The sequence below is a fragment of the Triturus cristatus genome, chromosome 5_1 (assembly GCF_964204655.1).
Source record: "Triturus cristatus chromosome 5_1, aTriCri1.1, whole genome shotgun sequence".
NCBI lineage: Eukaryota > Metazoa > Chordata > Amphibia > Caudata > Salamandridae > Triturus > Triturus cristatus.
This window is the reverse complement of record NC_140587.1, coordinates 226,974,643-227,002,198: the sequence shown is the minus strand read 5'-3', so window position 1 is coordinate 227,002,198 and position 27,556 is coordinate 226,974,643. Positions and strand designations below refer to the sequence as shown.

The 27,556-nt window shown below is 41.5% G+C and overlaps 1 protein-coding gene across 4 annotated transcripts in view; it reads right to left on the bottom strand.

Moving 5' to 3' along the window:
* FAM135B (family with sequence similarity 135 member B) overlaps positions 1–27,556 on the bottom strand; it is a 1,149,009-nt gene that overhangs the window by 270,315 nt on the left and 851,138 nt on the right. For all 4 annotated transcript variants that reach the window (XM_085604871.1, XM_085604873.1, XM_085604872.1 and 1 more), the window contains one exon: positions 9,079–9,205. In XM_085604871.1, coding sequence (XP_085460997.1) covers positions 9,079–9,205 — 127 coding nt within the window. The remainder of the gene's footprint in view (positions 1–9,078; positions 9,206–27,556) is intronic.

Below are 27,556 nucleotides of genomic sequence, written 5' to 3'. Positions count from 1 at the left end.
CCGGGCCTAGGGCCAGACTCCATGGCCGACTCCACCGCCACAAAGGTAAGCTACTCTCTCAGAGAGCTACTCAGCCTCAGACCCTCTAAAATCAGCACGTGTCACCTAATGCACGGTCCCAATGGTCCTTTTACCAGCTGTAACACCTGCAAACCAGGAAAGATACTCCTTCCTAAACCCTCTGCTCCACCCCCTGTCCTCAAAATTTCGACATTGAATTGCAGATCGCTTCCCAAGCACGCCCTGCTCATTAACCATCTCATTGTCGATCTTAATCTGGACATACTTTTCCTCACCGAAACGTGGATCACTGAGCATTCCAATTCGGACATAGTATTGGCTTTACCCCCGGGCTTCCTTATCATGTCTCAACCACGCCCCTTAGGTAGAGGAGGTGGATTAGCCATCATCCACCGGGATCACTTCGCTTGTCGAACCCACGAGATTCAGACCCAGGAGTCAGAGAGCTGCCTCTTTACGATCCAGTTATCCTCGACTAGCTCCCTGTCAGGCCTCTTGGTGTACCGGCCTCCCGGCCACTTCGGCCCCTTCTCGGCCGCCCTTTTGGAAATTGTCTCTTCCTCGGCCCACTTGACATCTAACTTTCTAATAACAGGAGACCTAAACATACACTTCGATGATCCACTAGACACAGGAGCATCCGAGCTAATTCGTGACCTGGCGGCCTATGGCCTTCTCCTTGCCAATTCCGGTGCAACGCATACGAAAGGGCACCTACTTGATCCGGTGTTTTCTAACATCCCCTCTCTCCAATTCATAAATTCCCAACCACTCCCGTGGACAGACCATTTCCTGGTCATGACCCACCTACCAGGGGCATTCAAGAAACCCCAAAAACCCACTACCTTCACCAGAGACAGATCGTGGGCCAAACTCTCGGTGGAGGACTGGTCCAAAGCCCTGGACTCCTCGACCCCTACTCTCTTGGAGGACCCTTCCACCGCTGATACTCAATTCAGAGAATGGATCTCCTCCTCCCTCGACAGTATCATCCCCATAAAAAATCGTGAGAACAAAAACAGGATAAAGGGCCATGCCCCATGGTACAACTCTGAACTCAGAGCTCTCCGCAAAGAGTGCAAAAAGGCTGAGAGACAGTGGAGAAAGGATTGGCTCCACAGTAATAAGGACATGTACCACAGCTCGGTAAGACGCTACAAATCTGCCCTAAAGCTAGCCAAGGCCGTATTCTATGACAATAGAATAAAAAATGCCACTAATTCCTCAAAAGAATCTTACCTTATAGTCAAAGAACTACTTCATATTCCTATGGCACCCGCCGCTTGCCCCCCTCCCCCGGATAGAAGCAAGGACCTGGCTACCTATTTCGATTCCAAAATATCGCGTATACTGGACTCCCTCCCTACCATCAACCCTCATAACCACACGGATATAGAGGCCTGCATTAACAGCCCGCAGCTGCCCTCTTTCAGAGAAGTTTCCCTTACTGAGGTCACCTCCACGCTGGCCAAAATGAAAAGCGGATCCCCCCTTGACCCGGCCCCGGCTAGATTTTTAAAAACCGTGTCTCCCAGCATAGCCCCCATCATCAGGGATCTCATTAACACCTCTCTCTACCAAGGCACAGTGCCTCCCAACTGGAAGAACGCTGTTGTCAAGGCTCTGTTGAAAAAGCCCCAACTGAACCCGGACGACATGGCCAACTACAGACCCATATCGCTCCTTCCTTGTATCAGCAAGATGGCTGAGAAATTAGTGAACGTACAGTTATCCAAATTCCTTGAGACAAACAATCTCCTTCGTCAATCCCAAACAGGTTTCCGGCCCGGCCATGGCACGGACACTGCCCTCCTCTCCGTAATCGAGGAGGCAAGGTGCATCCTGGATTCAGGAGGATAGTGGCAGTGATCCTCCTGGATCTCAGTGCCGCCTTTGATACGGTGGACCACCGTGTCCTTCTCCATCGCCTGTCCAGGGCAGGAATTGTGGGTTCTGCACATGCTTGGATTGACTCCTTCTTACCCGGTCGCTCATTTCAGGTGTGGGACGGCAACTCACGTTCAGACCCACTCCCACTCAGATGTGGTGTCCCTCAGGGGTCTTCGCTTAGTCCCACCCTGTTTAATGTCTACATGGCCCCCCTTGAAGATGTTGTGACCCCTTACGGGATAAAAATAGTAAACTATGCAGACGACACTCAACTTGTCGTCTCTCTGTCCCACCTGGATAAACACCCAGACAGCCTGCTGAACTGTCTCCAGGATATTCACACATGGATGTGCGAATCTTCCCTGAAGCTGAACGGTGCAAAAACCGAAATCATGCTCTTAGGCAATCAATGGACCTCCATCCCACCATCAGTTTGGCCGGACGCCTTTGGTGAAATCCCTACACCAAAAAAAGAAATTAAAACACTAGGAGTATGGCTGGAACCTGACCTCACCATGAAGACCCAGGCAGCCAAAACTGCTGGAACATGCTTTGGCCTCTTGCGGTCAATTCGCAAGATTCTCCCTCTCCTTCCGCCCCTATCCAGGAAACTATTGGTCCAAGGGCTCATTTTAGCCCGGCTCGACTATAGCAACGCCGTCTACCTCGGCACACCTGAATTTACCCTGGCCAAACTCCAACGGACCCAAAACGCGGCGGCAAGGCTCATTATGAACCTCCCTCCCAGAGCCTCTGCCAAGCCTGCTCTTAAGGCTCTGCACTGGCTTCCTGTTCGCCAGCGAGTAGAGTTTAAAGCCCTGTGCACCACCCATAAACTTATCAACGGTGTTGGTCCAGCCGCCCTGAAAAACATGATCATCCCATACAAGGCCCCCAGACTCCTTCGCTCTGATGGCGATCATCTGGCCACAGTTCCTAAGTTCAAGAAGTCTCGCACCGGTGGCCGACGCTTCTCTGTCAAAGCCTCCGCAGAATGGAACTCACTTCCTCGCAATTTGCGTCTGGAACCTTGTCACGCCCTCTTCCGAAAAAATCTAAAAACCTTCCTGTTTCCCAAATAGTTCCCCCGGTCCCCTTCTCTTGGTTCTCACAAATTTACAGCGCGGGGATGCCTACGGGTCACCAGGCGCTCTATAAATCACTTAATAAATAAATAAATAAATAAATAGCAACCAACTAGGTGATGCAATGAAATTTGCACCGCTTACAGGATTTGCAGCTTGTCATGGAAAAACATGTTTTTGGTAGAGCTTCATCCCGAAGTTTAACATTGTCGAGGGGCTGTGAGTAACTCAAAGTTTGACAAGAGGCGGGTTGTTTCATTTGCATTGGTAGACAAACAGTTTGGGTACAAATGGTCCTCAAACGAGCACTTCCCTGGTAGAAACAGATGGCTGTCCTATTCAGGTTAAGGCTTTGCTGTCCATAACATTAGTGACTGCCCATGTGTAATTTGATTATGCTACTGCCTTGTAGGTCTACCTTGAGTTTGACTTCTTCAACGGATCCATTTATTTCTTTAACCTTGGAGCCCCCTTTAAAGAACATTGTGGGGCCTCCTCAAAAGAAACTGGATCCATCTGTGATGCAAATCCCTCCATTTCTGATAACAGAGGAGCCTGTAAGGTCCCTGGTGCAGAGAGGACTGCATAGACCCTGTTGAAACAGAAATACCTATGCATCACAATGGAAACATGCCTTGTTTTGATTGGCTGTGCCTAATGCTTCTTTTCCGAAACAAGTTCAGATCATAAGTGTTTTCTTAGGAGCACACATCCATGCTGGAGAATGCCAGGAACAGCGAAAACACGCCTACCCAGTCTTAACTCCAGACCATGCCTCTTTTTTTTAACACCTTAAACTTCATATTTCATTAACTCACGCTTGAAGGTGCTTTTTTCTATTCCTTAATCTCACTCCCATTTGTGACTTTTTCTTGTTTCAGCTCAAATCCAGATAGCTGACTATTATTTCAGCTGCAGTCACTTGCACAAATTAAGCACTTTGGACCTCATTACGATGTTGGTCAGAAAGCATTTTGACTAACTCGGATTCGGAGAGTCCGACTGACCAAATACGATGGTTCTGAACACTGTTCGGTCAGACTCCCATTGACTTCAATGGGTGCCTGTGTTCCAACTGACAACACAGACTCCCATTGAAGAAAGGGGTTGTTGCAGAAAACAGTGCACCCTGTGGTGGGCACCCTGTGGTGCCTCACATAATGTAAATCGTTGTAAAGAGGGTCCCATGGGTACCCCCACAGGCCCAAACCGGAGGCCTACGGATGAAGGGGGGCCTGCTACAGGCCCCCAAACTCAGTTTCTGACAGCCATTGCGTGTGGGAGAAGCCGATTCGGAAAGGCTGTCCGAATCTGACATCATAATCACTTGGTCGTAAACGCGGTCCATAAATCTGTACGATTCAGTTCCAACCGACTCGGAGTCTCCGAGTGCTGTTCGGAACCGAGCCGGACAAAATTAACAGTTACCTTCCTTCGTAATCGGTCAGTCGGAAACATGTGTTACGACTCGGGTTGGGAAAATCTGACTGCCGTTCGGAGCCTTTCCGTCTGACATAATAATGAGGCCCTTAATCGGTCAGCACATCTCCTATGACAAAACATGGTCAATGTAAAGCATGCAGCGTGTGGCCTGCATTCTGTACTTTTCATATGGGTGGGTATTGCGGGATTATAAGGCAAGACAGGGATCTCTTATTTCATGGGTTGCACAGCCTGGCTATAGGCATAAAATGGTGTATCTGTCCACAACATGGATCTTTGGGGAAATCCTAATGCTCCCTCATTGTCTTCTAGGAGCTGTATAATGCATACAGCGCGCTTTTCCTGTTTGCTCCATTGCACACCATTCAAAAGGTACAACAGGTGCAAACAGGCACAATGCATCCTATTACAAAGAATGTGCTGGCCCTCCTGCAGGGCAGGGGTGGTCTTGCGCTGCCCTGGGTCAGCATATTCCAGTAAAATATGGAGCCGCTGCTTCAAAGTGGCTCTGTGTTTCAAAAGTGCAGGCGGCGTGCCACCAGTACTTTGAAGAGCGGAGAGAGATCCCCTTTCAGGTAGGGAGTGACCGCAAGGGGATTTCTGGGGGGTTCGTGGGACCTGCTTTCTCGACTCCAGAGGGCTGGTTTTAGAAGGCTGAAAGTTTCAATGCACCTCCTAAGGGCATGTTTGCTTCTGCGCCTGAAACTGTAATACGGCGCAGGCTCACAAGCAAAATTATTCCCTCATTTACATGGGGCCACACCTCCATGCAAATGAGGGTACGCCTTCTCATATTAGAACTGGCACTACATATGCACCAGGTATATTAATGAGGCAGAAGGGGATGCACAAGCATCTGCAGTCCTTTCTGTAATACCATTGTACCCCAGGGGGGTGAACAGAGTGAGCAAAGACGCCCGATGTGCCCGCAAGACACAATGCATAATATGGCGCCAGGTGTCTTTCGTGCATATCCTGACACAGCAGTGGGTCAGGCCCTTTCTCGTGAGGGTGCAAAGCTGCCCAGCACACCCTAAATGAGATGCAACTCTTTGTGCCCCACTGTGGTGGCAGTCTCCCTATGCACGGTCATAAGAAAATAATATGGTGCTTAATACAAAATTTTCACACCCTTGAGCAATTAATTGAGGCAAAATATCAAAGTTTGGAATACAAGTTTCGAAACATTGAAAACCTCTTGCTGAAAGACTTCTATTGAATCATCCTTAGTGACTAGGTGGATGTTCGACATTTTTATAGATCACGCAACTAACTAGGAGTTGCCTTGGCAACAACTTGTCATTTCGAATACAAAAATAAATTAATGAACGGTTTGTTAACATTTCTCTGAAACGCGCTCCCACATTAACCATTCCAAATGGATGTTATGATCAAACTCATTAACGTTCCTTTGAGAAGATAAGATTAATTAGCAGGCACACAAAACAGCCCTATTACATTGCCCTAATGCTTTGAAAGTTAACAGTGTTTTGTGAATGTATTTATTTTTATCTTTTGGGACTGCCGAATTAATATAGCCATTAAATGGGAACAGAGATCAAGAAGTGCTCCCAAATCAGTGCTTGAACAAAGACCTTGAAACCTGATGCACGACACAGTATTATTTTATTTTATTAGAAATTGATACTTCATGAATACATGGGCAATGTTTTGAGACAACACAAGTTATCCTTCGCAATATTATAGAAGGAAGACCAGCATGAGATTTTTCTTTAAACTATTTTTTAAAATAATCTGATTTCCAAAGGTGAAAGCTTTGCAGCCTTAAATATTTTATATGTAGAGCCTTTCTGGAACAACCTGGCCTTGGATGTGTTGACTGAATAAAGTAATGCATTTGTTTATTTAAGAATATTCAGACGTATGTACTTCCTTGGAATGCAAATATAATTAATGAGAATCTACCGCTATTGTAGCTTTTCCATGAGTGAACATGCATGTAAACATTTGCATATTTCAACATATATTACTTGTATTTCTGAATGGGTAAATGCTATGAACACGAGCATTTCCTGTCTCAAACTTGTTGTTCTTTTATTTTCTTCAAGGGGAGAAAACATTTTCAGTGGAGAAACTAACTGTCCTGCACCTTCACATATTTTGGTGGTGGGGGTCCTCCCTTCCCGTTACCTGGAAACAGATTTCCTACTGAACTTGGCATGGGTACATGTCAAACTGTTTCCAAGTAGAAGGTTCTTTGTGGAAAGAGGTAGAGAATTCCAATGTCTAGCTGGCTAATTGGAAGAATAATGTCTACTGATGCAGCTGCGTTTAAAGTGTGTATCAGCTGAGAGAGTACACGAAGGACGTCAGAGTAAAACATTCCCTCGAGCATAGAAGCGACAGTGAGAGTCCGATGAACTACATGTAGAGCTTTAAAAACAACCAATGTGTGAGAAGCCAATGAAGTCTCCTAGGGGTGAAGTCTCCAGCAAACAGGGCGGAGACTGCAGAGGAGTCAGGCAGCCCCCTTTTGAATGACCTGCAAAGCAGGAGGAGATGGGGATACATGTCATTCTTGGGCTGTGCAATTAATCAGTCAGTAGAAGGCTGCGGCATTTTTTAAAGAATGTACACACATTTCAGTTGGTTTTCAATATTCAGGGTGCATTGTTTAAGTTAAACCTTTTATGATAATTTAATTACATAGATTTCTTATTGATATATGTATATGCTCAATTAAAATGTAATCAAATGTAACTAAATAACTGAATAACACAACTAACTACCAATAGATAAGATCAAATTACACTTGATTAAAAAATGAGTATATTAATAATTGGATAATCAATATAAATAACTGATAAAGGGATAATGACTAAGGAAATGTAGTATGGGGAATAGTCTAACAAAGCTGGATTAAATGACCGTCTAATACTCTGTGTTGTATAATAGAATGTGGTATTGAAGGCTGTCAAGTATTTTCTGATGTAGAGAAACGGAATGGAATAATGTATACATGTGCAATGTAAAAATGGCAATAAAGTTGTAAAAAGAAAATCAATACAAATGACTGAGAGGCCTATCGAAAATGCATTTTGGGATCCGTAAGGTAGTACTCCTGTAGTTTGCTTTAATGTATTCTTATAAGGCTTGTAAATTAACACCAAATCATTTAAAATGGAAATAAATTGGAATATTCAGGGAATGTTCATGTACAAAGTCTGTGTCCTCTTCTGTACTTTTACTCATACTATTTTTACTAGCATAGTTGGATGTTTCGGGGCTGATTCACAGAGCCACGTAACAGTATGTAAGACTACTACTGTAGTAGTACTTACTGCACATATAAATGGAGAGCGTTCCTGTGCCCAACTTCAAAGTATGCAGGAACCCTGGATCAGATTCTACCTGCCGGACATTCTGGCTGGTAAAATCGCAGCATAGTCCATTTTTCAACCCCTAACCAACCTGTAGCAATGGAAGAGGGGAGCATTTAATGGCTCCTCCTCCAGAGGGCCACAGTCCCCTCTTCCCTTCTTTCGCCAATGTCCTTCCAACGCGTCCTAGCACCACTCTTCCAGCTCAGTCCACAAGGCCACACTTACCAGGGCACCCTCTAGGTTGATAGTCTGCTCTAACAATCTGCATAACATAACTGAAAACATAAAGTCATGTTCTTGCAGGAGAATGGTTCATGGAGAAATAGTCTCTAATTCTGTGTATAACCCACTCTCCAATGAGCAAACAATTATGTACATTTTTCAAATTTTACATAAAATGAATTTTGAAAATATGCCAAGCATGATTAAAAAGGTTCACAGACATAATTTTAAGTAGAAATGGATCGAACAGGACTACTCATAACTAGGGTATGACTATGTAATGTTAGAATATATACATATATATTATAATCGTATAGTGAAGGAAACAAAATATGCTCTGTAGAGTGTCCGTGCTTAGAATGATATTCAGGAGAAACTGGCTTCAGAGATTGAAATGAGAGACAGCACAGAGTGTAACTGCCCACTACCCTACGTTTGAGAACACCCATATACTATTATGCATAAGACAGCAACAAAGTGACCTGAAGGTACTCTTGTCTTTTCATTCACTCCATTTCTCAAGCTCAATTTCTATTCTTGGAAGAGGTGCTGTGATGTTAAAGAAGAAACAACCACCATACAAACAGTTACGAGGTAAAGAACCTATAATCCAGATATCGATAACATATGTGGCGGCTTGCAGTATTTTGGCCCTCATTATTAATGCCTTGATGCCTATGCGAAAATAATCATAAACAATAAAAGCAGATATCAAGGTGTTTGGAGTTCATCGTGTGTGATCTATTGTAGCCTATTACAAATTTGGCCTGGTATTTGCTGTGCATGTCCCCCTGGTAAATACTGGCGGATTGACCCAGGTTTGGCTTGACCAAATGTACCCAGGAGAGACAGATTTTAACATACAATATTTATCCAGAGCAATAAAATTTGCACAACTCATATTTCTGATATTTACAGAAACAGGAGTTACCACACAAAGTGAAATTATACGTGACACTCATAATGGGGGCCATAATGGAAGTTATATTAATGTCCATAACAAAGAGCCATGATTGTTCATACATTATAGCTGACTGGCATTGATCTTTATATGTGTTAGTGTACAGACCTACCTCTGAGACAGCTGGCTTGCAGTAGCCTGCACCAAACACCATATTCTCTAGAGACGTACTGGACTGTTCAATTCCCATTTCCTGGCTGCCTTTACCGAGCCATGTTCCTTTTCCAGGTCGTGCAAAACTGCGAGAAAATAAATTGAGAATATTAATGAAGAAATTCATTGAAATAAGGGTATGATTATGGAACTATGTGCTAACTAGGGTGTGTATGGGTGTGTGTGTGTACTAGTATGTGTGCACAAACATGTATGTGTGCACTGATGTGTCTGTGCATATGATTTATCACTATATAACAAATTATGTAACTACATGAGATACTGCAATTGAAATTTTGATCAAAATGTTTGGTGTACAAGGCCAAGTTCAGCATTTGAACCATCTCTTTAATTTTTATTTTATTTATTTTTACGACACAAGGCATATTTTCCCTCTAGGTAAAACCAGGGGAATATAAATGGCACGTATTCAAAAAACTATATTTTTGATGTATGGTTGCTTGCAACAGACGTCTATGCATCAGGATCACCTGGAAGTTATATATGACTGTATACTATTACAAAATATGCATATACCTTCAAAGTATACGGGGTCATGGAAATATATGTTATCCTAGCTGCAAAGCAATGGGGCAGTAGTTAGGGGAAGTAGGTTACATCAGGGGCACATCTTATATTTTATTAATATTCTTGAGCTGAAAAAAACTGTTTTATAAATGAATGAATAAAATGTCAATGAATAAATCAGGTTTTCTTGGATCTTTTTTGTAATCTGCATTATATGATTCAGAACAAAAGAGAAATCTGACAATTACAAAGAAACAATGCCATGCTTAAACTGAGAAATGATATATAATGAGTAAAAATGTCAAACATTAGCAACTGCTCTGACAAAATAATCAATTACTTAACTGTAGATAAGAAAAGTAGGCAATTAATTTTGGCATGCTGACCGGGTGCTGAACTGATCTACCAACACCGCGAAAGTGGTGAGGGGAGAGTTCTGGAACACTCGAGAGCTGGGGGCGACAGTACTGGTCGCCGGCTTTTGCGGCAGTTGAAGAAATCGAGAGGGGGTGGTGGGGGAGCCTGGGTCAGGAACCCAGACAGGCCGTGAGGAACAGAGAACTTACCTGGGCAGGCAGCGATGGGTACTGTCAGCGGATCTTCCTGAGCCCCCCCCCCCCCCCCCTTCGAAGAGTACATCTGAACTAGTGGAGATAGACTTTGCAAGTTCGGGGTGGTTAAGCCATTGAGTGGCCAACAAACGAAATTGTATAAGTATGCATTACCCAGGGAATCTGTGGCAAGGGCCACGGTGGAGGCTAGACTGGACCGTAGACCGCTGTCTCCCTTTGTGGCCGCGGAACCCACACTGCAAGGCGTAATGACAGCCCTGTAAGGGGTTCGGTCGGATCTGGCCGGAAGGATTGATACAGGGACAACAGAAGTCTTGCTGATTACGGCCGATCTGCGAAACCTGGGCACTCGAATCAAGGAAGTGGAGGAGGTCATGAACTGCCTTGTGACGAAACGAAGGCACTCCAGAAGAAAGTACAAGATCTCACTTTTACAACCAGAGCACAGGAGGCTAAGCTAGCTGTTCAGGAGGGCTATTCCCGCCAAAACAATGTACGGAGTTCCAGAGAGGGCAGAAGGGCCAGCGTTGCATCTATCAACCCAGGGAGTCCCGGGCACCCGACCAAGGCCGGGGGCCCCACCGCGACCTTTCATGTCACGTATCATCAACTACAGTGACAGGGATGTGATCCTCCAGGCCGCCTGAAGCACCCCACGGCTCAAAGTAGACAACACTGTCATCACCTTCTTTCCAGATTTTAACATAAAGGTGCAACAAGCACTACGGGCTTTTCTCGAAGTGAAAAAGCCCTTCCAGGAAAAGGAGATTAAGTATGCTTTTCCTGTCAACACTCAGGGTAACAGCAGATGGCAACGTGTGGATGTTCTCTACCCCAGAGGAGGCCAAGATTGGCTGGATGGATGGCAGACGGGGTGAAGATCGCAGCATACACACAGAGGCAGCGGTGCAGTGGCAGGATACGTGACGGATGCGACAATGGACAGTGACCTATTGCCCCCTTAACAGAATGGCTCTCCAGCAACTCAAGAGGACTGAAGAGGACAGATTGAACACTGCTAGACAGGTTTGGACCAAGAGGCGACTCATACAGTTCTGAGCAACAGGTGCAAAGTCCTAGTACTCAGAGGCAGAATTTCAGACAGATTTTGGACACAGATAAGAATATAGTTCAATAATTGCACTTTCCTTCTAATGCACCTAGTCTCTTGTAGGAAAGTGGGTTCGCTTTAACCTAAGATAAAATAATGGGCATAGTAGTCCTTGGAATGGGGATTGGGGGCAGATGACCGGCGGATTGACATATGGCCTAAGTCCGCCCGATGTTTGGTAGTTCTGTTTTTAGGTGACAGGCGATCTGCATTATTGAGGGGGGTGGGAGGTTCCGTTCACGGTATCAGGGAGGGGGGAGTTTTACGGTTTGGGGCTTAAAGGTCACATGTTAGGTGGCGTTACTCTTTTGTATAACATGTGTTTTTGCTTGGCACACATTGGGAGATGGGATAGGGAAGCGGGAGGGGTTAAGAACACACCTCAACATAATGCCGTCAGGGTAACCGAAGTCCAAATGGGGTCTCTACTAGATGAAGCTGATGACCTCACAGATCACTGACACACCCTCTGACACCGGTCCCTGTGCTTACCCCCGAGTGTCGAGATTTGAGAATCATGACCTGGAACGTAAACTGACTAGGTAATAATATTAAATGAACAATGGTGATGCAATATTTCCGACACACACCAGACATAGGGGTTGATTATGATGATGGTGGGACTGCCACAGACAGCCAGTCGGTGGCAGTCCCATTGCCATCGGAACCATGTGATCCGCCCGCCATATTACCATGTCGGGTGGATGGTTGGCTACTTGAGCCTGCCAGTGTGTCGGAGGGACATCCAATTCCTACAATGGTGGCAGTGCCTGTCAGGTACTGCCGTAGGGTTTATGATGTCCCTTAACGCCCCGGGTAACCTGCCATGAAAAGGCAGGTGGAAAGGGACTTTAGGGGCCCATAGCGGGCTGCCCTTGTCCTGAGCTGTGGGTTTTTGGGAGCACCTATGGTGCCCCCCTACATATCCCTGCACCATGGGGCAGTTACTGCATGGTGCCTGCCACATAGTGCAGGGATATGTAATGTATCCCCTTTCTTGCATTGTGACATGTGCTGCAGCCAGCAGCACTGCAAAGCAAAAGATAGGCATTGCGACCGCCGTGGTGGCAGTCGCATCGTAATACCTCTGTCCGTACAGCCAACAGCCTGTCGGGAAGTGCCGTTTACAATAGGGTGGTGAGCGGACGACAGTCTGCCCGCCATTCTAATCAGCCCCATAGTTCTGTTACAGGAGACACATTTGAGAGGCAACACCTGTAGAGCACTAGATAGGTTCGGGTATAAACTACCAGCACACATGGAATTCACCACAGGGTCATGGGCGTGGGACTACTAGTCAGAATAACTATACCTCTTGTTCCTCATAGAGTATGGAATGATCAGATGGGCAGATATATGGCTCTCACTGGGGTGTGGGAGGACCAGGACCTCAACTTGTGCTCAGTATATGTACCGCCCAGGATGCATGCAAAGACCCTTCTTGAACTTAGTACATGACTCCAGGAACTCCCACTTGGAGTGTTAGTATTTGGTGGGGATTTGAACACCATTAATGGACCCGGACAGAGAAAGGGTATCGTCACAGGGATGGAGATAGGGGCAGACGCCCTGAAGACATTTGTGGAAGCTCTCAAACTAGTTGATCTGTGAAGCGAACACAATCCCATGACTAAGCAATACACCTTTTATTTGGCGCCACATAGGGGATACTCCCTACTGGACTACATATGGATGCACTCTGCCGCTGCAGGCAGCTTTCGGGGGGGCGGGGGGTGTCAACTCAAAGAGCAAGGGTTTTATCGGACCATTCTCTGGTCGAGGTATGACTGCTAGGGCCCACCAGAACAAATAATCTGCCACCCCACATAGATCATTGGCTCTTCAGGGGCAAACTGGTCTGGGAGAAGATTTGAGAACGGACGGAACACTGCTTTCAAGAAAACTTAGGGACAGTTGACTCGGGCTGCATTCTTTTGGAAGCCTAGAAAACGGTAATAAGAGGATATGCACAGTCCCTGGTGGGTGGGAAAAATAAAGAGCAGAAGCTACTAAGTTAATGGCATGGCTGGAAAAGAGAGAGAGAGAGAGGAACTAGGTATTAGAGATTAATACCCCAGATAGAGAGACCTGTAAGACCAGTGAGGATATAGCTGCAGTGTTTGCAAACTATTATGAACAGCTATGTAGGTCCTCATTAACAAGAACAAAGACAGATTGCGCAGAACTCCTAAAAGATGCTTGCCGTTCCACACTAGCAATGTAGGACTATGAGGAACTAGATAAAGATGTAACCACAGAAGAAATATGTGGCACGATTAAAGCCCAGCAATCGGGCAAGGCGACCGGACCTAATGGCCTACCGGTCGAATTATACAAAGGCATTGCAACGCTCGTGGCTCCACATATGTTAGGTATGTTGCGGGAGTCACTCGAACAGGGTAGTTTACCGGAGGACTAGCGGCTAGCCATGGTAGTGGTCATCCGAAAACAGGGCAAACCTCCAGAGGAATGTACCACCTATAGGCCAATCTCACAGTTAAATCCCGAAGCAAAGGTATTGGTATTTAGCAACCAGACTTAACAGAGTATTAACCTCCATAATTCATCCTGACAAATCCGGATTCATGCCCTAGCACTGGACTTAACTTGAGACTCCTTTATGGGGTACTGCATGTCACTAAATGGAGGCCAGAGAAGAGCGCAGTGCTTCTGTCTCTAGATGCCCACATGGCATTCAACAGCATAGAATGGCAGTACCTGTTCATGGTACTGGAGAATTTTCGTTTTGGCCCCAGTTCGGCACCTGGGTCCAGCTGCTGTATATGAATCCCCTGCCCAGGGTGAGGGTGAGTGGAGTGATGTCTAGGCAGGTGGCGCTCCACAAGGGGACGAGACAGGGATGCCCGCTTTCTCCCTAGCTATTTGCTATTGCGCTGGAGCCCATGGCAGCAAAGGTCAGAGGAGACCCACTGGCAAGAGGTATCTCTGTAGGGGGAAGGAATGGGAGGAAAAAGATTTCACTGTATGCTGACAACATAATACTATATGGCACAAATCCCCAGTCTATGATAAACCACATACTCCACATATTCCAGCTGTTCAGCAGCTACTCTGGTTATCAGATACATTGAGATAAGTCTCTTGTGTTTTTTTTGGCTGGAGATATGCTGATCCTACGGGCCTGTTGGAAAACCCTATTGATCAGAGACAAGTTTAAATATCTTGGCATTGTGGTTTCTCGAACTGAGGCCGAATTCTTAGATGACAATTAGTTTCCCCTAGCTACATAGACTACGAAGGGAAATTTCACACTGGAGAACGTTACCACTTTCACTAATGGGAAAAGCAACCAGTATTTAATTGATGGCACTCCCGCGTCTATTACATGTCCTTCAGAACAATTAGATTTCTATTGCAAGATAGATTTGGAAGTAAGACACCTAGTTGTGGACGGTGGGAATTCCAGGATAGCACTCCACATATTACAACGGGGAGTATTTGAGGGAGGACTTGCAGTTCCCAGCATCCGGAAATATTAATGGGCAGCACAGTTGGTTATGCTCAACAACTGGTATTTGCGGATAGGGATGAGCCTGCATACCAGGTTGACCATCACTCAATGGGACAGAGAGGGTACCTGGAGGCATTGTACTGTAGGAAAATGGAGAACGGACTACCAAAGCATACAACTCCACATCCTACAGAGATCTTACACAACTAGGATGAGGCTTTATTTTATGGGTATGTGTGACTCGGACAACTGCATGAGGGTATGTGGTGGAGTAGGCACCTTCTTTCTATATTGTGGGACTGTCCCATGTAGCAGTGATACTGGTGCAAGATTACACAGGTAATGTCCGTTGTGTCAGGGCAGGCGGCCCTACTAGATACATATTATGTGTGACAGGGGAAACCATGTGGGCGAAATATATCAAACTGTGGTTAATGATAGCAGCTATAGTAGCAAAAAGTAATATTGCTAGGGTATGGGGAGGGGTGCAACCCCCTAGAGTCACAGAATTGGAGATGGACCTTGACTGGTGCTGTGAAGCTGAAAAAGTGGTCTATCAAAGCCGCGGATGCCCCGGGAAGTGGGGTATAGAATGGGTAGATGGGCGGAATACAGAGGGATTCGAAATGTTATAATGATGTAATGGATAGAGGGCACAGTGAATAGCAATAGCTGCGTACAAGGCAAAATATACTAATGGACTTGAAACCTGATGATTTTGATGTTTTGAAAAGAACCCAGTGGTATTTAAGGGATCACTCTGTCATTAAGATTGTGCACGAGTTGATGTGTTTTGTATAATTATAATGTGTTGCTGATCATCTGTTTGCCTGAATAAAAAAAATTAATTGACAACCGTAATGAGGCATCCTTAGCAACTTAATAAACACACTCCGGTTAGTCTCAAAACATTTCTGAAGGATGATGGTGAAAACAAACATAATTTTACATTCACTGTGAACCAGGTTCACATTAAACCACCAAACAACGCTTCAGGGCCTATTAACAAATGCAAATCTGCACATGAAAATTAATTACTAATAAATGTACTCTTACCCTTTTGAGTAACTCTACTACTTCTGACTATTGACATAATCCAAGTGTAGATTTACTCAAAAGGGAGGCTTATATGTTTCCACGCCATGAAGCAAAGGTTAAAGCCAAATTTATGAGTGTAAAGTCGCTGCTGCCAAAAAGGAGCAGTAATAACCTCAGCACCACAAAAGGCCAACCATTCATACTGCAATGCCCTTCTATAGAACATAATGGTGGCAGGTACTCAATATAGAACCCCATAGAAAATCCACTTCACTCCCTGAAGCAAAGGGTGAAGCCAAATTTATGATTTTAAAGTTACCACTTCCAAAAATTAATAATCTCATTTTTAAATATACATGTGTGTACATATAATGTATCTAATGTTAATAATGTAAATAATTAAAATAATATTTTATTGTAACATATTTGAATAACTGTATTTTAATTTAAAAAATAAATGTAACAATATGTAAATAAATAATTAACTGGATTTATTCTGTAACTACCTTTTTAAATATTTAATACCTAAAAAAATAAATATAAACATTTTACTTTAGGAGGGAGTTTCTTTTTGCTAATACATCCTTAAATAAAATAAATTAATTTAATATGTTTAAACATATAAATATTTTTAGTGATTGTTTGTAAATTAAATAAACTCTATCAAATTTACCATTACTTTATCTTAGGTAATTCTCTTGCCCGGTGGTTCAGACCACACTATGATAAAGTATAGGGGAAAATAAAAAGATTCTTAAACTTGAAAAAATACTAAAAAAAGGGCTATGTTAAATATTATTATAAATTATTGTATGTATTTATTTTATATGTAGAACAAAATAAAAAGTTGCTACAGCATGAAAAACATAATTTACATTTTAAATGTCATAATTTTGAATATAATCAATCGAATTCAAACACAAAAATCCATCATAAGTAAAAATAAAATAGCCTTTTTATCATGTATTATTATTCTCAGGAGTGATGTATGGAAATATTTAAAAGTGAGTTACATATATGTTAAGACCAAAATATTATTATATTAAGTTTTAAATACAAAAGGGTAATTACAATATGTTAAAACTAATTAAGAATATCTATTATTTTTAGATTTCTAAATAAATATATAGATTATGTTTAGAAATGTTTAGTGTTAAATTAAAATGATTTCTCTTTTCAACTACTTTAAATAATTTAATTTAATTTAAATTATTTCATATGGGGTTTTATTTTAAGACCCAACTCTAATATTTTCTATGGAGTGTGGTACAGTTATTATTTGACTGAATATCATGTATAAAATTTTAAGAGACAAAAATAATGTGTCAAAAACATTGTTTCCCACAATATCACATTCTTTTACATATAATGGGAATATTAAAACTATTGTGGCAAAAAACATGTTGTTGAAGGAAATAATACCCAAAGCATCGTTAAACAATGTTTTTTTTTTTTACTACAAATCAAAGACTGTAAAATCTAAATGATTAAAAAAATATACATATAATGATATATAAATATATACATATAATGATATATAATGATATATATATATGATTACTCCTTTTCTTGATTCACCAAAGAAAAACGGAACGGACACCACTTCCTCTGTGCCTTGTTATTTTATTTGTGCATTGGCCACCATGATGCATTTCGGGCTTTAACGAGCCCTTGATCACAATATATATATATATATACAAAAGATACACACTATGGCAGCACTCCAGCTGTATTTTGAAGTTTTAATAAATGGCAACACATTTCAACCTAATAGACTTCATTAAAGCCACTAGTTAATGTGCACAATCTTGCTTAAAAACATATGAAAACCAATAGACATAGGAAACATGCTAAAAAATGAAAGTGTTTATATTGTTAACATTCTAGAAACATACCTGAAAAAAATCATCTATTCATCAAATTCCTTGAATGAACCAATCATAATCATTTAAATTACCTAAATGTAGGGGGCGTGGCTTTGACGTTAAACAAAATGGCGGCGTGATTCCGGAGCTCCACGTCGGCATTCCTCATGAAGCTCCGTTTTGAATGGAGAGCGCCCTCTCTTCAAGGTTGAAGATGTGGGTTTTTTTATTTTTTTCATAGCGGGAAGCATTTGCACTCCTCACTTGCTGTTTTACTCCTGTTTGTCACTTTTGGCGATGCGAGACGTTGTTCTATATAATGGCTGCCATTTTCACTCTGCTGCATCGTGCTGAATACTCTTCTTCAGAAATCCCTAATTACTACTTTCTGAAAGCATTTGGTGCCTGTCATTTCAAGTTGGGAACGTGAATTTCCTTTTATTTATTACCTACGTTGATGCTATCTCGGCACTTCAAGAGAAACGGTGTGATATTTCTGTCAAGGGGCCGCCATTTTGTGATTCCCGCTGCACAGCTCATGACCAATTCCTACATTCTGGAAGCGCTTGGTGACTGTCATTTCAAGTTGGGCAAGTGAATTTCCTTTTATTTAATACCTACCTTGATGCTTTCTCAATACTTCAAGAGAAATGGTGTGATCTATCTGTTAACCGCCGCCTTATTGTGAGTCCCTCACCACACTTCATGACTTCTAAATATGATATGACTTGCTTTTTGAGATATTAACCTGAATCTCCATTTTTGGGTGTCCATCATACTGTTGTTCTGTCAGCGTTACAAAGACTGATTATTTTCAGTTTTCATCAAATATATATCAGTGAAGACACTCTTTCTCAAAATGTTTTGAAGTCTTTTGCTGCGTTTTAGCTTTTGTTTTGCTTATACCCAATAGGCATATCTAAAGAGCTTAGGTACTAAGAGGGTGGACCCTGCGATTTCCATTCAGATCCAAATCTCTCTTCTTCTCACAGGACACTTGACTCTGTTTTTCAGAAATTCAAAATCTAGCATTGTTTATTACATTTCCTTTGCCTCTTCTATGGGGAGACTAAGAAATCTTAAGCTGACTACGTCCTCTAAACCTACTGCACAATCGGACTGTGACTCTGCTCTCAACGACAAGGAGGACAATTCTCTTCAGAAACCTGATCACTTGACAGGTGCCATTCCAAAAACACATCTTTCAAGCAAACTACCTGTGATTTCCACCAAACGACCGAAAAAAGATCCTCCTTCTCCACTGAACTCATCTTCAGCATCCATGGATATAATCATTGGAGAAATTCGCGCTTTGAAACCCTTCATGGAGGAAACTAATACAACTTTGCAACATCTGGATCATAAATGGTCTTCGTTGGAGTCACGTATGCTTGCTGTGCAACAAGGAACGGACTCTCTTCAGGTCTCTTGTTCTCGTATTTCAATTCTGGAGTCTGAAATATCTCTATTTAAGAAGCAATCGGAGGATTTAGAAAATCGAAATTGCAGAAACAATCTTCAAATTTATGGTCTTCCAGAAAATATTGAGGGATCCAACCCAACCGTTTCCTTTCAAACATTCTTGCCTAAGCTCTTGGAATTATCTTCTACTTCTTCTCTTAACATTCAAAGGGCTCATACACTTGGTCCCAAGATTTCTACAAAACCTTGTGGCGTCATCATGTTTTTCTTGCAATATACAGACCTTCTGCAAGTCCTGTCTGTAGTAAAGTCCAAAAAACACATTTTTGGGGAGGGTCAAGGTATATCTCTCTCTCAAGATGTGGCTAAAGGTACAGCTTATCGTCGCAAAAACATTTTTGATCTTCGACCTCAACTGCGTTCTATAAATGCCAGATTTGGACTAATCCATCCCTGCCTTTATAAGGTCACCTATAAGGAAAAGACGACCACATTCGATGATCCAGCTGTTCTGCAGGAATTCCTTCGTCAACATGGAGCTGTGGCTATGGACACTTCAAAATGTACTTGATTTGTTATTATGCTTCGTCTTGTCTGACTGTTTCTAGTTTATGTAATTCCTTGATTGTTGTTTTGCTTGTATTTTTGTAATGCTCACTGCATTAGGGTGCCTTACCTATTTTCTCTCTTTTATATCTCTTTGAGTGTATTTTCTTATCTATATTGCTTTCTTCCCTTCTTATACAGGTATAGTTCTTTCCAGTCATTCGCTTCCCTTGTAGTCTCTCCTATATGATGATATCTTACCCTTGGTCATTCTGGCGTTCGGTGGAGTTCTGGTGATGTCGTCATCTTCTGGTGTTGCCATCCCTCACTTCGTCTTGTGTTGTAGGTATGTTTTTTAGTCGTCATCTGTATGACATATATTGTCTTTTTGTTCTATATCATGACTTGTACTGTCTCCTCGTTTTCTGCTATCTTCTTCCTTTCTCTCGGATTCTCTGTACCATTATGCTATTTCTCTTTTTTCTTCCTAATATTCTTTCTGCTGCTCCCTCTTTCCTCTCTCCCCTAATCAAACAATACTCTTTTCTTTATATTCTTTCCCTTTCACTTTATCTTAATTCAAAGATTGGTTTTATCACTGTTCGCTTAATGATTGTTCATGTTAATGCTTTCTGGTCACATTCCGAGTTACTACATGGAATATTAAGGGATTAGGTAATCCCATTAAAAGACAGTGGGTGCTAACCTGTTTAGCTAAATTAAAAACTGACATTGCATTACTCCAAGAATCCCATCTATCTGAGGCTGAAGCCTCCAAATTAAAGAAATGCTGGGTGGGGAAGGTTTTTTCTTCTCCGGCTCTAGGTAAGAAAAATGGTGTTTTGATTCTTTGTCATAATAAATTCCATGTTTTTGTTGTTCACCAAGAATCTGATTCCGATGGTTGTTGGATTATTGTTAAACTTCTTATTGATAAAATTCCCTTAGTTATTTTAATGTATATGGCCCTGTCTCAATTCAATTGACAAGGTTTTCTGGACACAGATCTCTGATCAATTTATTTTGTTTGATGATGACTATATTGTTTTTGGTGGTGACTGCGATCAAATTCATGACCCCTTATTGGATAGACATTCGCCAGTTGAATTTGTAAATACTAAAATGCAATCACAATTTACCTCCACCATACGCCGTAGTTCTCTAGTTGATATATGGAGGCTTTGTCACCCAGATCTCAGTGAATACAGTTACTTTTCACCTCCAAATCAATCACGGTCCCGTATTCCTTACCTCTTTTTAAGTAAATCCTTAGCTCAGCATGCCCTTCACTCCGAGATAGGATCTATTTTAATATCGGATCATGCCCCGGTTTTTGTTAACTTTGATCTGATACCTTTTACTCCATATACTGGTAAATGGCGTTTTAATAATTCATTAATTGTGGACCCTAATTTCTCTAGCCAATTCAAATCTTTTGCCTCTGAATTTTTTGCTATTAATTCAACTCCAGATTCTCCTCCTGTTATGATTTGGGATTCCTTTAAGACAGCCGCTAGAGGTTTTATAATGAATTTTGTGTCACACAAGAAAAAATCTTTTGAGGTACTATATACTCAATTACTTCATACAATTAAGCAATTAGAGTACACCTATTACCATTCCAATACTGAATCTTCTTTAAAAAAATCTTATTGATGCCAAGCTTACTTTTAACAGGCTAACTACAGAAGCCGCTTCTTCCTATATTTTAAGAAGCAGCGCTCGCTTTTATGGAGGCCAAAATAAAATGGGGAAATATTGGCCAATTACCTCAAAAGAAAGAAAGAGAGAACTAGAATAGAATATTTGCACAGTAATTCCGGGTCTCCTGTATTTAAAGACAGTGATATTTTAAACAAATGTTTCCTTTTATAAACATCTATATACTCCAGAGGCTAAACCATCTCAAACAGACTTATCCTCTTATTTTCAATCTATCAATTCTTCTCCCTCCCAGCATATTGATTTTGATTCACTGGAATTTGATATTACCTTAGCTGAAATTACTCATGCAATATCGGTTTTATGACAAGGGAATGCCCCTGGACCCGAATGGTTTACTGTCGAGTTCTATGAACATTTTGCTAAGCTTCTTCTTCCAAATCTTTTACTTTTGTTTAATTCTTTTATTACAAATGGTTCGTCTCATGGCACCTTTCAAGAAGCCATGATATGTCTAATCTCAAAAGATAATAAAGACCCTTCCCTTTGTAAAAAATATTGTCCCATTTCCTTAGTCAAGACTGACTATAAGATTTTTGCAAAAATGTTAGCATTGTGCATTGATCCTATCCTACCTGAACCTATTGGACCTGTAAAAGGTTGTTTATCCTCTGATAATTTTAGAGTCTTTTTAAACATGCTTAGCAAGGCCTCCTCCTATTGCTGCCATAACTTTAGATGCTGAAAAAGCATTTGACAGGATTGGATGGGATTTTATGTTTCATGCTTAAAAATGGATAGGTTTTCCTCCCAAATTGATCTCCCTAATTTCTTTGCTATATTCGGGTCCCAGAGCTTCTATCTGCGTTAATGGTAAAATCTCCGATTATTTTTCTCTTCTTAGAGGAGTACGACAAGGGTGTCCTTTATCTCCTTTATTATTTGTAATAACATTGGAACCCTTTCTAACTAAAATTCGACAGGATGCTCAGATCTCTGGGTTTCAGATCAGGTTAAAATATCTGTTTACGCGGACAATATCCTTTTATATTGTTCTAATCTGGCTACTTCTCTCTGCCCTTTCCTCCATCAGGTTGATTATTTTTCTCAATTATCAGGGTACCGCCTTAATCCGGATAAATGTGAGGTTTTACCTCGCAATGTCTTATGCCTTAAACATTACTTTACCCATACTGGTTTTTCCTGGCAACCTTCTAAACTCAAATATTTAGGCCAATGGTTATCCTCATCTATCTCCGAAACTTTGAAATTAAACTTTGACCATAGTATAAAATCGCTAAACGATACTATTACACGTTGGCATCCTCTTTTTATATCTTGGTGGGGTCAACTGGATTTGATTAAGATGATGCTTACCCATCTGATTTTATATACTCTTTTTATGATTCCTGTGCACATTCCCGGACATTATTTTAAGAAAATTGATTTACTTTTACCTAAATTTCTCTGGAAGAACAAATCTCATCGAATAGCCTTGCCTCCTTAAAAAAGGACAAATCTAGTGGAGGTCTTACATTCTCAGACTTCAAATCTGATCATTCGGCCTTCTCTCTAAAACAATCTTCCTGTTGGCTTTCCTCAGAACTTCCCATGCATGCCCCAGTGTGGATTTCTATCGAGAAATTTCTACTTTTGCCTTTCAGGAAATTCTTGCTTTCACCGATAATATCTCCTTTATACGCTCACCCATTATTTCTCACTCTTGTAAGATTTTAACTCCTCCTCTACCTTCTTCTTATCCTTCTATTACTTCTCTTTCGCAACAACCTATTTGGCATAATAAATTATTACGCATCAAGAATCGTACCATTTATTGGAGATCTTGGAGATCCAGGGCTTGCTTTGGATTTCCCAACTTTTAAATAATAATCTTCCCCTATCCTTTACTGATCTACAAACAACATTTTCATTACCAAATTATTTTCGTACGCAATATAACTTCCTACTTCCTTCTCTTGATAAGTATCTTCTTACATTACCAATTAACCCTGTACTTCCTATAACATGTTCTACTCTTTTTCCCATATTGGATACTTCCCCTTTTGCATCTTCCATTTATAAGTGTCTACCAGCACCCTCAGATAGACTCAAGTCAAAGACTGAATTGACATGGGAAAGGGATTTACAACAATGCTGGCCAACCTCTATATGGGATAAACTGTGTCTTAAAATTCAAAAACCACCAAGAGCTGCTAATACTTCTCAAATCCTTTATTTTGTTTATCAATGACTATTATTTTCCCCTGCAACATTAGCTTCCTTTTCACATACCACTTAATCTACCCGTTGGTCCTGTTCTTGTTCTAATGCTGATTTAAAAGATATGCTATTTGAATGTCCCAGTATTTTTCAATTCTGGCAACTAGTTTGGTCCCAAATTAAAAAGATTTTAAAGTTAATATTCCATTTTCTTTATCCAACATTTTCTTAGGTTCCTTGTCATCTCAATGGCCTCAATTACCATCAAATTTCAAGCTGTTAGATTTGTTATTGGCTGTAGCTTTACATCTAATAACTTCAAATTGGAAACAAGCAGATAAAGATACTTTTAGAGCCTGGTGGAACACCGTATGCTTTCATCACAGACTCGATACCAATTATATCATCCCCATTTCTTAAGCAACTAAGAGAGATCTTTTATGACTTCCACTTACTACACATATATTCTGGTCCGCTTCTAATGTTGTAAATGCTTCACATGATGTCCGGAAACCGCAGTAAATACACCATTTTGTCTTTCGCTTACAATATTCAGATATTGTTGTTCATGCCTATGTACTTATATTATTTTATATTGTGAGTTTTTTAATCCCTATGTATTATTGTGCCCACAGTGTTTAATTTTATACCTTGTTGTTTTTTCTTCGAAAATGTTTGTAGAGTCATATGTTGTTCACCCCCTTTTTGCCCTTCTTTCCTTTTCCTCCCCCCTTTTTTCTTCTCTATTTTGGTTTTAATACTTTTCTTCATACAGCATGATTGTTATAACAGTTATTTTTCGTATTCTTTTATATTTTCTATATTAATTGCGATTCTCTAAGCTTAGATATAATGCTGTTCTTTTTCTCCTGATTTTCAATCAACTCAAACTTAATAATAAAGACAGAAATGTAGTTCATGCATATAATTATAAAGGTTCACAACATCAATTCATATATATAAACAAAAAGGTTTGGTAAAGATTCCAACAAACCAAATATATACATATTAGACAATTGAATAAAAGACAATTGATAATGGTTCAGGGAAACATAATAATTTAATCACCGGCCAAGTGGCCAAATCTAATGAATTTGAAAGTATCACTTTTATTGAGAATAGTGTAAAATGTATTTCTAAATTGCTTTCAGTTCTTATATTGTCAGAAGCCCATACAAATCCATGTGTCCATAAGCAATTCCCGATGTGAGCAGTGAGTACATAATATCCTCTCAAAAAACTATTCAAAACCAAGGAGAAAAATAATAACAAATAATGCACCAGAAAATAAAAAAGCAGATCTAAAAACAGAACTCAATATTCTCTAAGACGGAATATATTAGTATCTGATATTCTTCTATATTCTGGAAAAAATATAATCTTTATTAAACAAACCAATAAGTCCAACTTAAATTATTATATGATTGAGTGACACTGCAGTAATTTGCAAAACCATGACCATCATACAGTCCTAGTCAATGTGAACAAACAATTTTTTATTCACATTAAGCCCTCAAGGGGCTTTTGTAAGTAAAAGGATGATGTCATCAGATTCTAATGTTCTCAACTGTTTCTCTCTATCTCCTCCTCTCTGTGTGTCAGGGTTCTGCTCATGTTTAATTTGCCAACGTCTGGGCACTGGATAAATCTGGCTGCAATGCTTAATTGCTCTGAGGTGTTCTAATACTCACTTTTTTAGGGGAAAATGGTGCTACCTTCACATCGCAGGCCCATGAGCACAATAATCACTGTTACATGAAATAAAACTTCTGATATTTCTGAATATTCCAGTTAGTAATTGGTATTTCTTCCCATTTTCCGCTTGCACTCTTCGCACTTGCTGCATTTAAAGAATCCCTACTGTTCCCTTAGCCTAACTCCACTGGGTTGTGACTTTAGGTAACTGTACCAGGATGTCCCTAATCCATTTAGGTGTGTGATAAGTTATGAGAGGATGTGGTGTCACTACTTTACCGATCACTAGGTCCACCTAAATTAAAGGCCAGTGTTTTGAACATACACATCTCAACGCTGGTGATTTACTATGATAAGAAGTTATAATCTGATCTTATGAGGTTCTTTTGTTCTGTCTCTTTGAGTCTTAAGACTTTCCTCGATAATTGGTCTGCTCTTGCTTTCGCTGTTTTGAGTACTTTGTTAGAGTAACCTCTGATCTAAAATGTTTCTATCATTCTGTTTGCTTCCTCATGGTATGGCTTCGGGGTGCTGCACTTGTGTTTGAAAAACACACAAGATAATGGACGGAATATTGCACATTGGCAACACATTCACCCCCAGTCACAGATCTGGGTTTAATCCATCATTATTTTGCTCACCACACCACCCCAGTTCAGACATGGCCATATGCAAATCAGTCTTGACCCTGTGCCTCATGGGAACAGTCCAGCCCAAACTGCCAAGCCATGTCTTCCCTGGATCGGAATCAAGCATCCTAGGACCGGTTTTGGGGTTTCACCCCTCTTCAGCCAGGATAGCTTGACTCCAGTGGCGTAGTGAGCACGGGGCCCACATCTGGACATACCCTTCCCACATAGGGAGAACAGCAAAACACACAAGATGATGGACGGAATGTTGCACGTTGGCAAAACATTCACCCCCAGTCACAGATCTGGGTTTAATCCATCGTTATTTTGCCCACCACGCCACCCCAGTTCAGACATGGCCATATCCAAATCAGTCTTGACCCTGTGCCTCAAGGGAACAGTTCAGCCCGAATTTCCAAGCCATGTCTTCCCTGGACCGGAATCAATCATCCTAGGACCTGTTTCGGGGTTTCACCCCTCTTCAGCCAGGATAGCTTGAATCCAGTGGCATAGTGAGCACAGGACCCACGTCTGGGCATACCCTTCCCACATAGGGAGAACAGCAAAACACACAAGATGATGGACGGAATGTTGCACATTGGCAAAACATTCACCCCCAGTCAAGGTCAAGACTGATTTTCATATGGCTGGGTCCAAACTGGAATGGCATGGTGAGCAAAAAAGCTATGGATTTAGGCCCAGATCCCTTTACTGGGGTGAATGTATGACATTGTTCTGCATTCTGTCCATCAATAGTTCTTTTTGCATTTGCCACCCCGAGTGGGACGGGTATGCTCAGACGTGAGTCCCGTGCTCTCCATGCCACTGGAATCAAGCTATCCTGGCTGAAGAGGGGTGAAACCCCGAAACTGGTCCTAGGATGCTTGTTTGCAGTCCAGGGAGGACCTGGCCTGGCAGTTCGGGCTGGACTGTTCCCATTGGGCACAGGGTCAAGACTGATTTGCATATGGCTGGGTCCAAACTGGAATGGCATGGTGAGCAAAAAAACGGTGTGCGATTCCTTTTACTGTGTTCAGTCATACAATTAATATTTACAGAATTGGTTTCAAAACGAATTCAAAGATGCAAAAGGTGGCACAATAAAGCATAAAACGCTTTGAGAACAAGTAGTTCAGTTGAGAAACGAACTACCAAAAGCTCACGTGATACACACGCCGAGTCATCAACGTGATGGCGTTCACGTTGCAGGGAATTCATTGGCTGATGAAGCCGCAAAGGGGGCTGTTCAGAGGGCTTCCGTAGCTGCGATCACTCGTTCAAAAACTAGAATAGACAGTGAGATATTGTTGGCTGTCAATGCTTCAAGCAAAGGCAGGGGTGCAGCGTTACCAAAGAAATTTCCACTCAAGTACTCTTATGTGAATGATGCGAACAATGTTCCTTTTGCTCAAATCCCTAGAGTGGGGGATAGGGTCATTCCAAACATGGAACGTAGATTAGGACTGATCCTAGCAGCACATGAAGGGATAGCCTCTGCCCATGCAGGTGTTTCTGCAACAGTACTGTTACTAAAACAAAGATATTGGGGGCCTGGCATTAGGAAACAGACCAAAAACTATGTTTTGGAATGTGAAATATGCCAACAGATGAAAGTCTCCACAGTGAAACGTTCTGCGCAGACACCCCTATTGATTTCAGACAAACCATTAGCTTGTG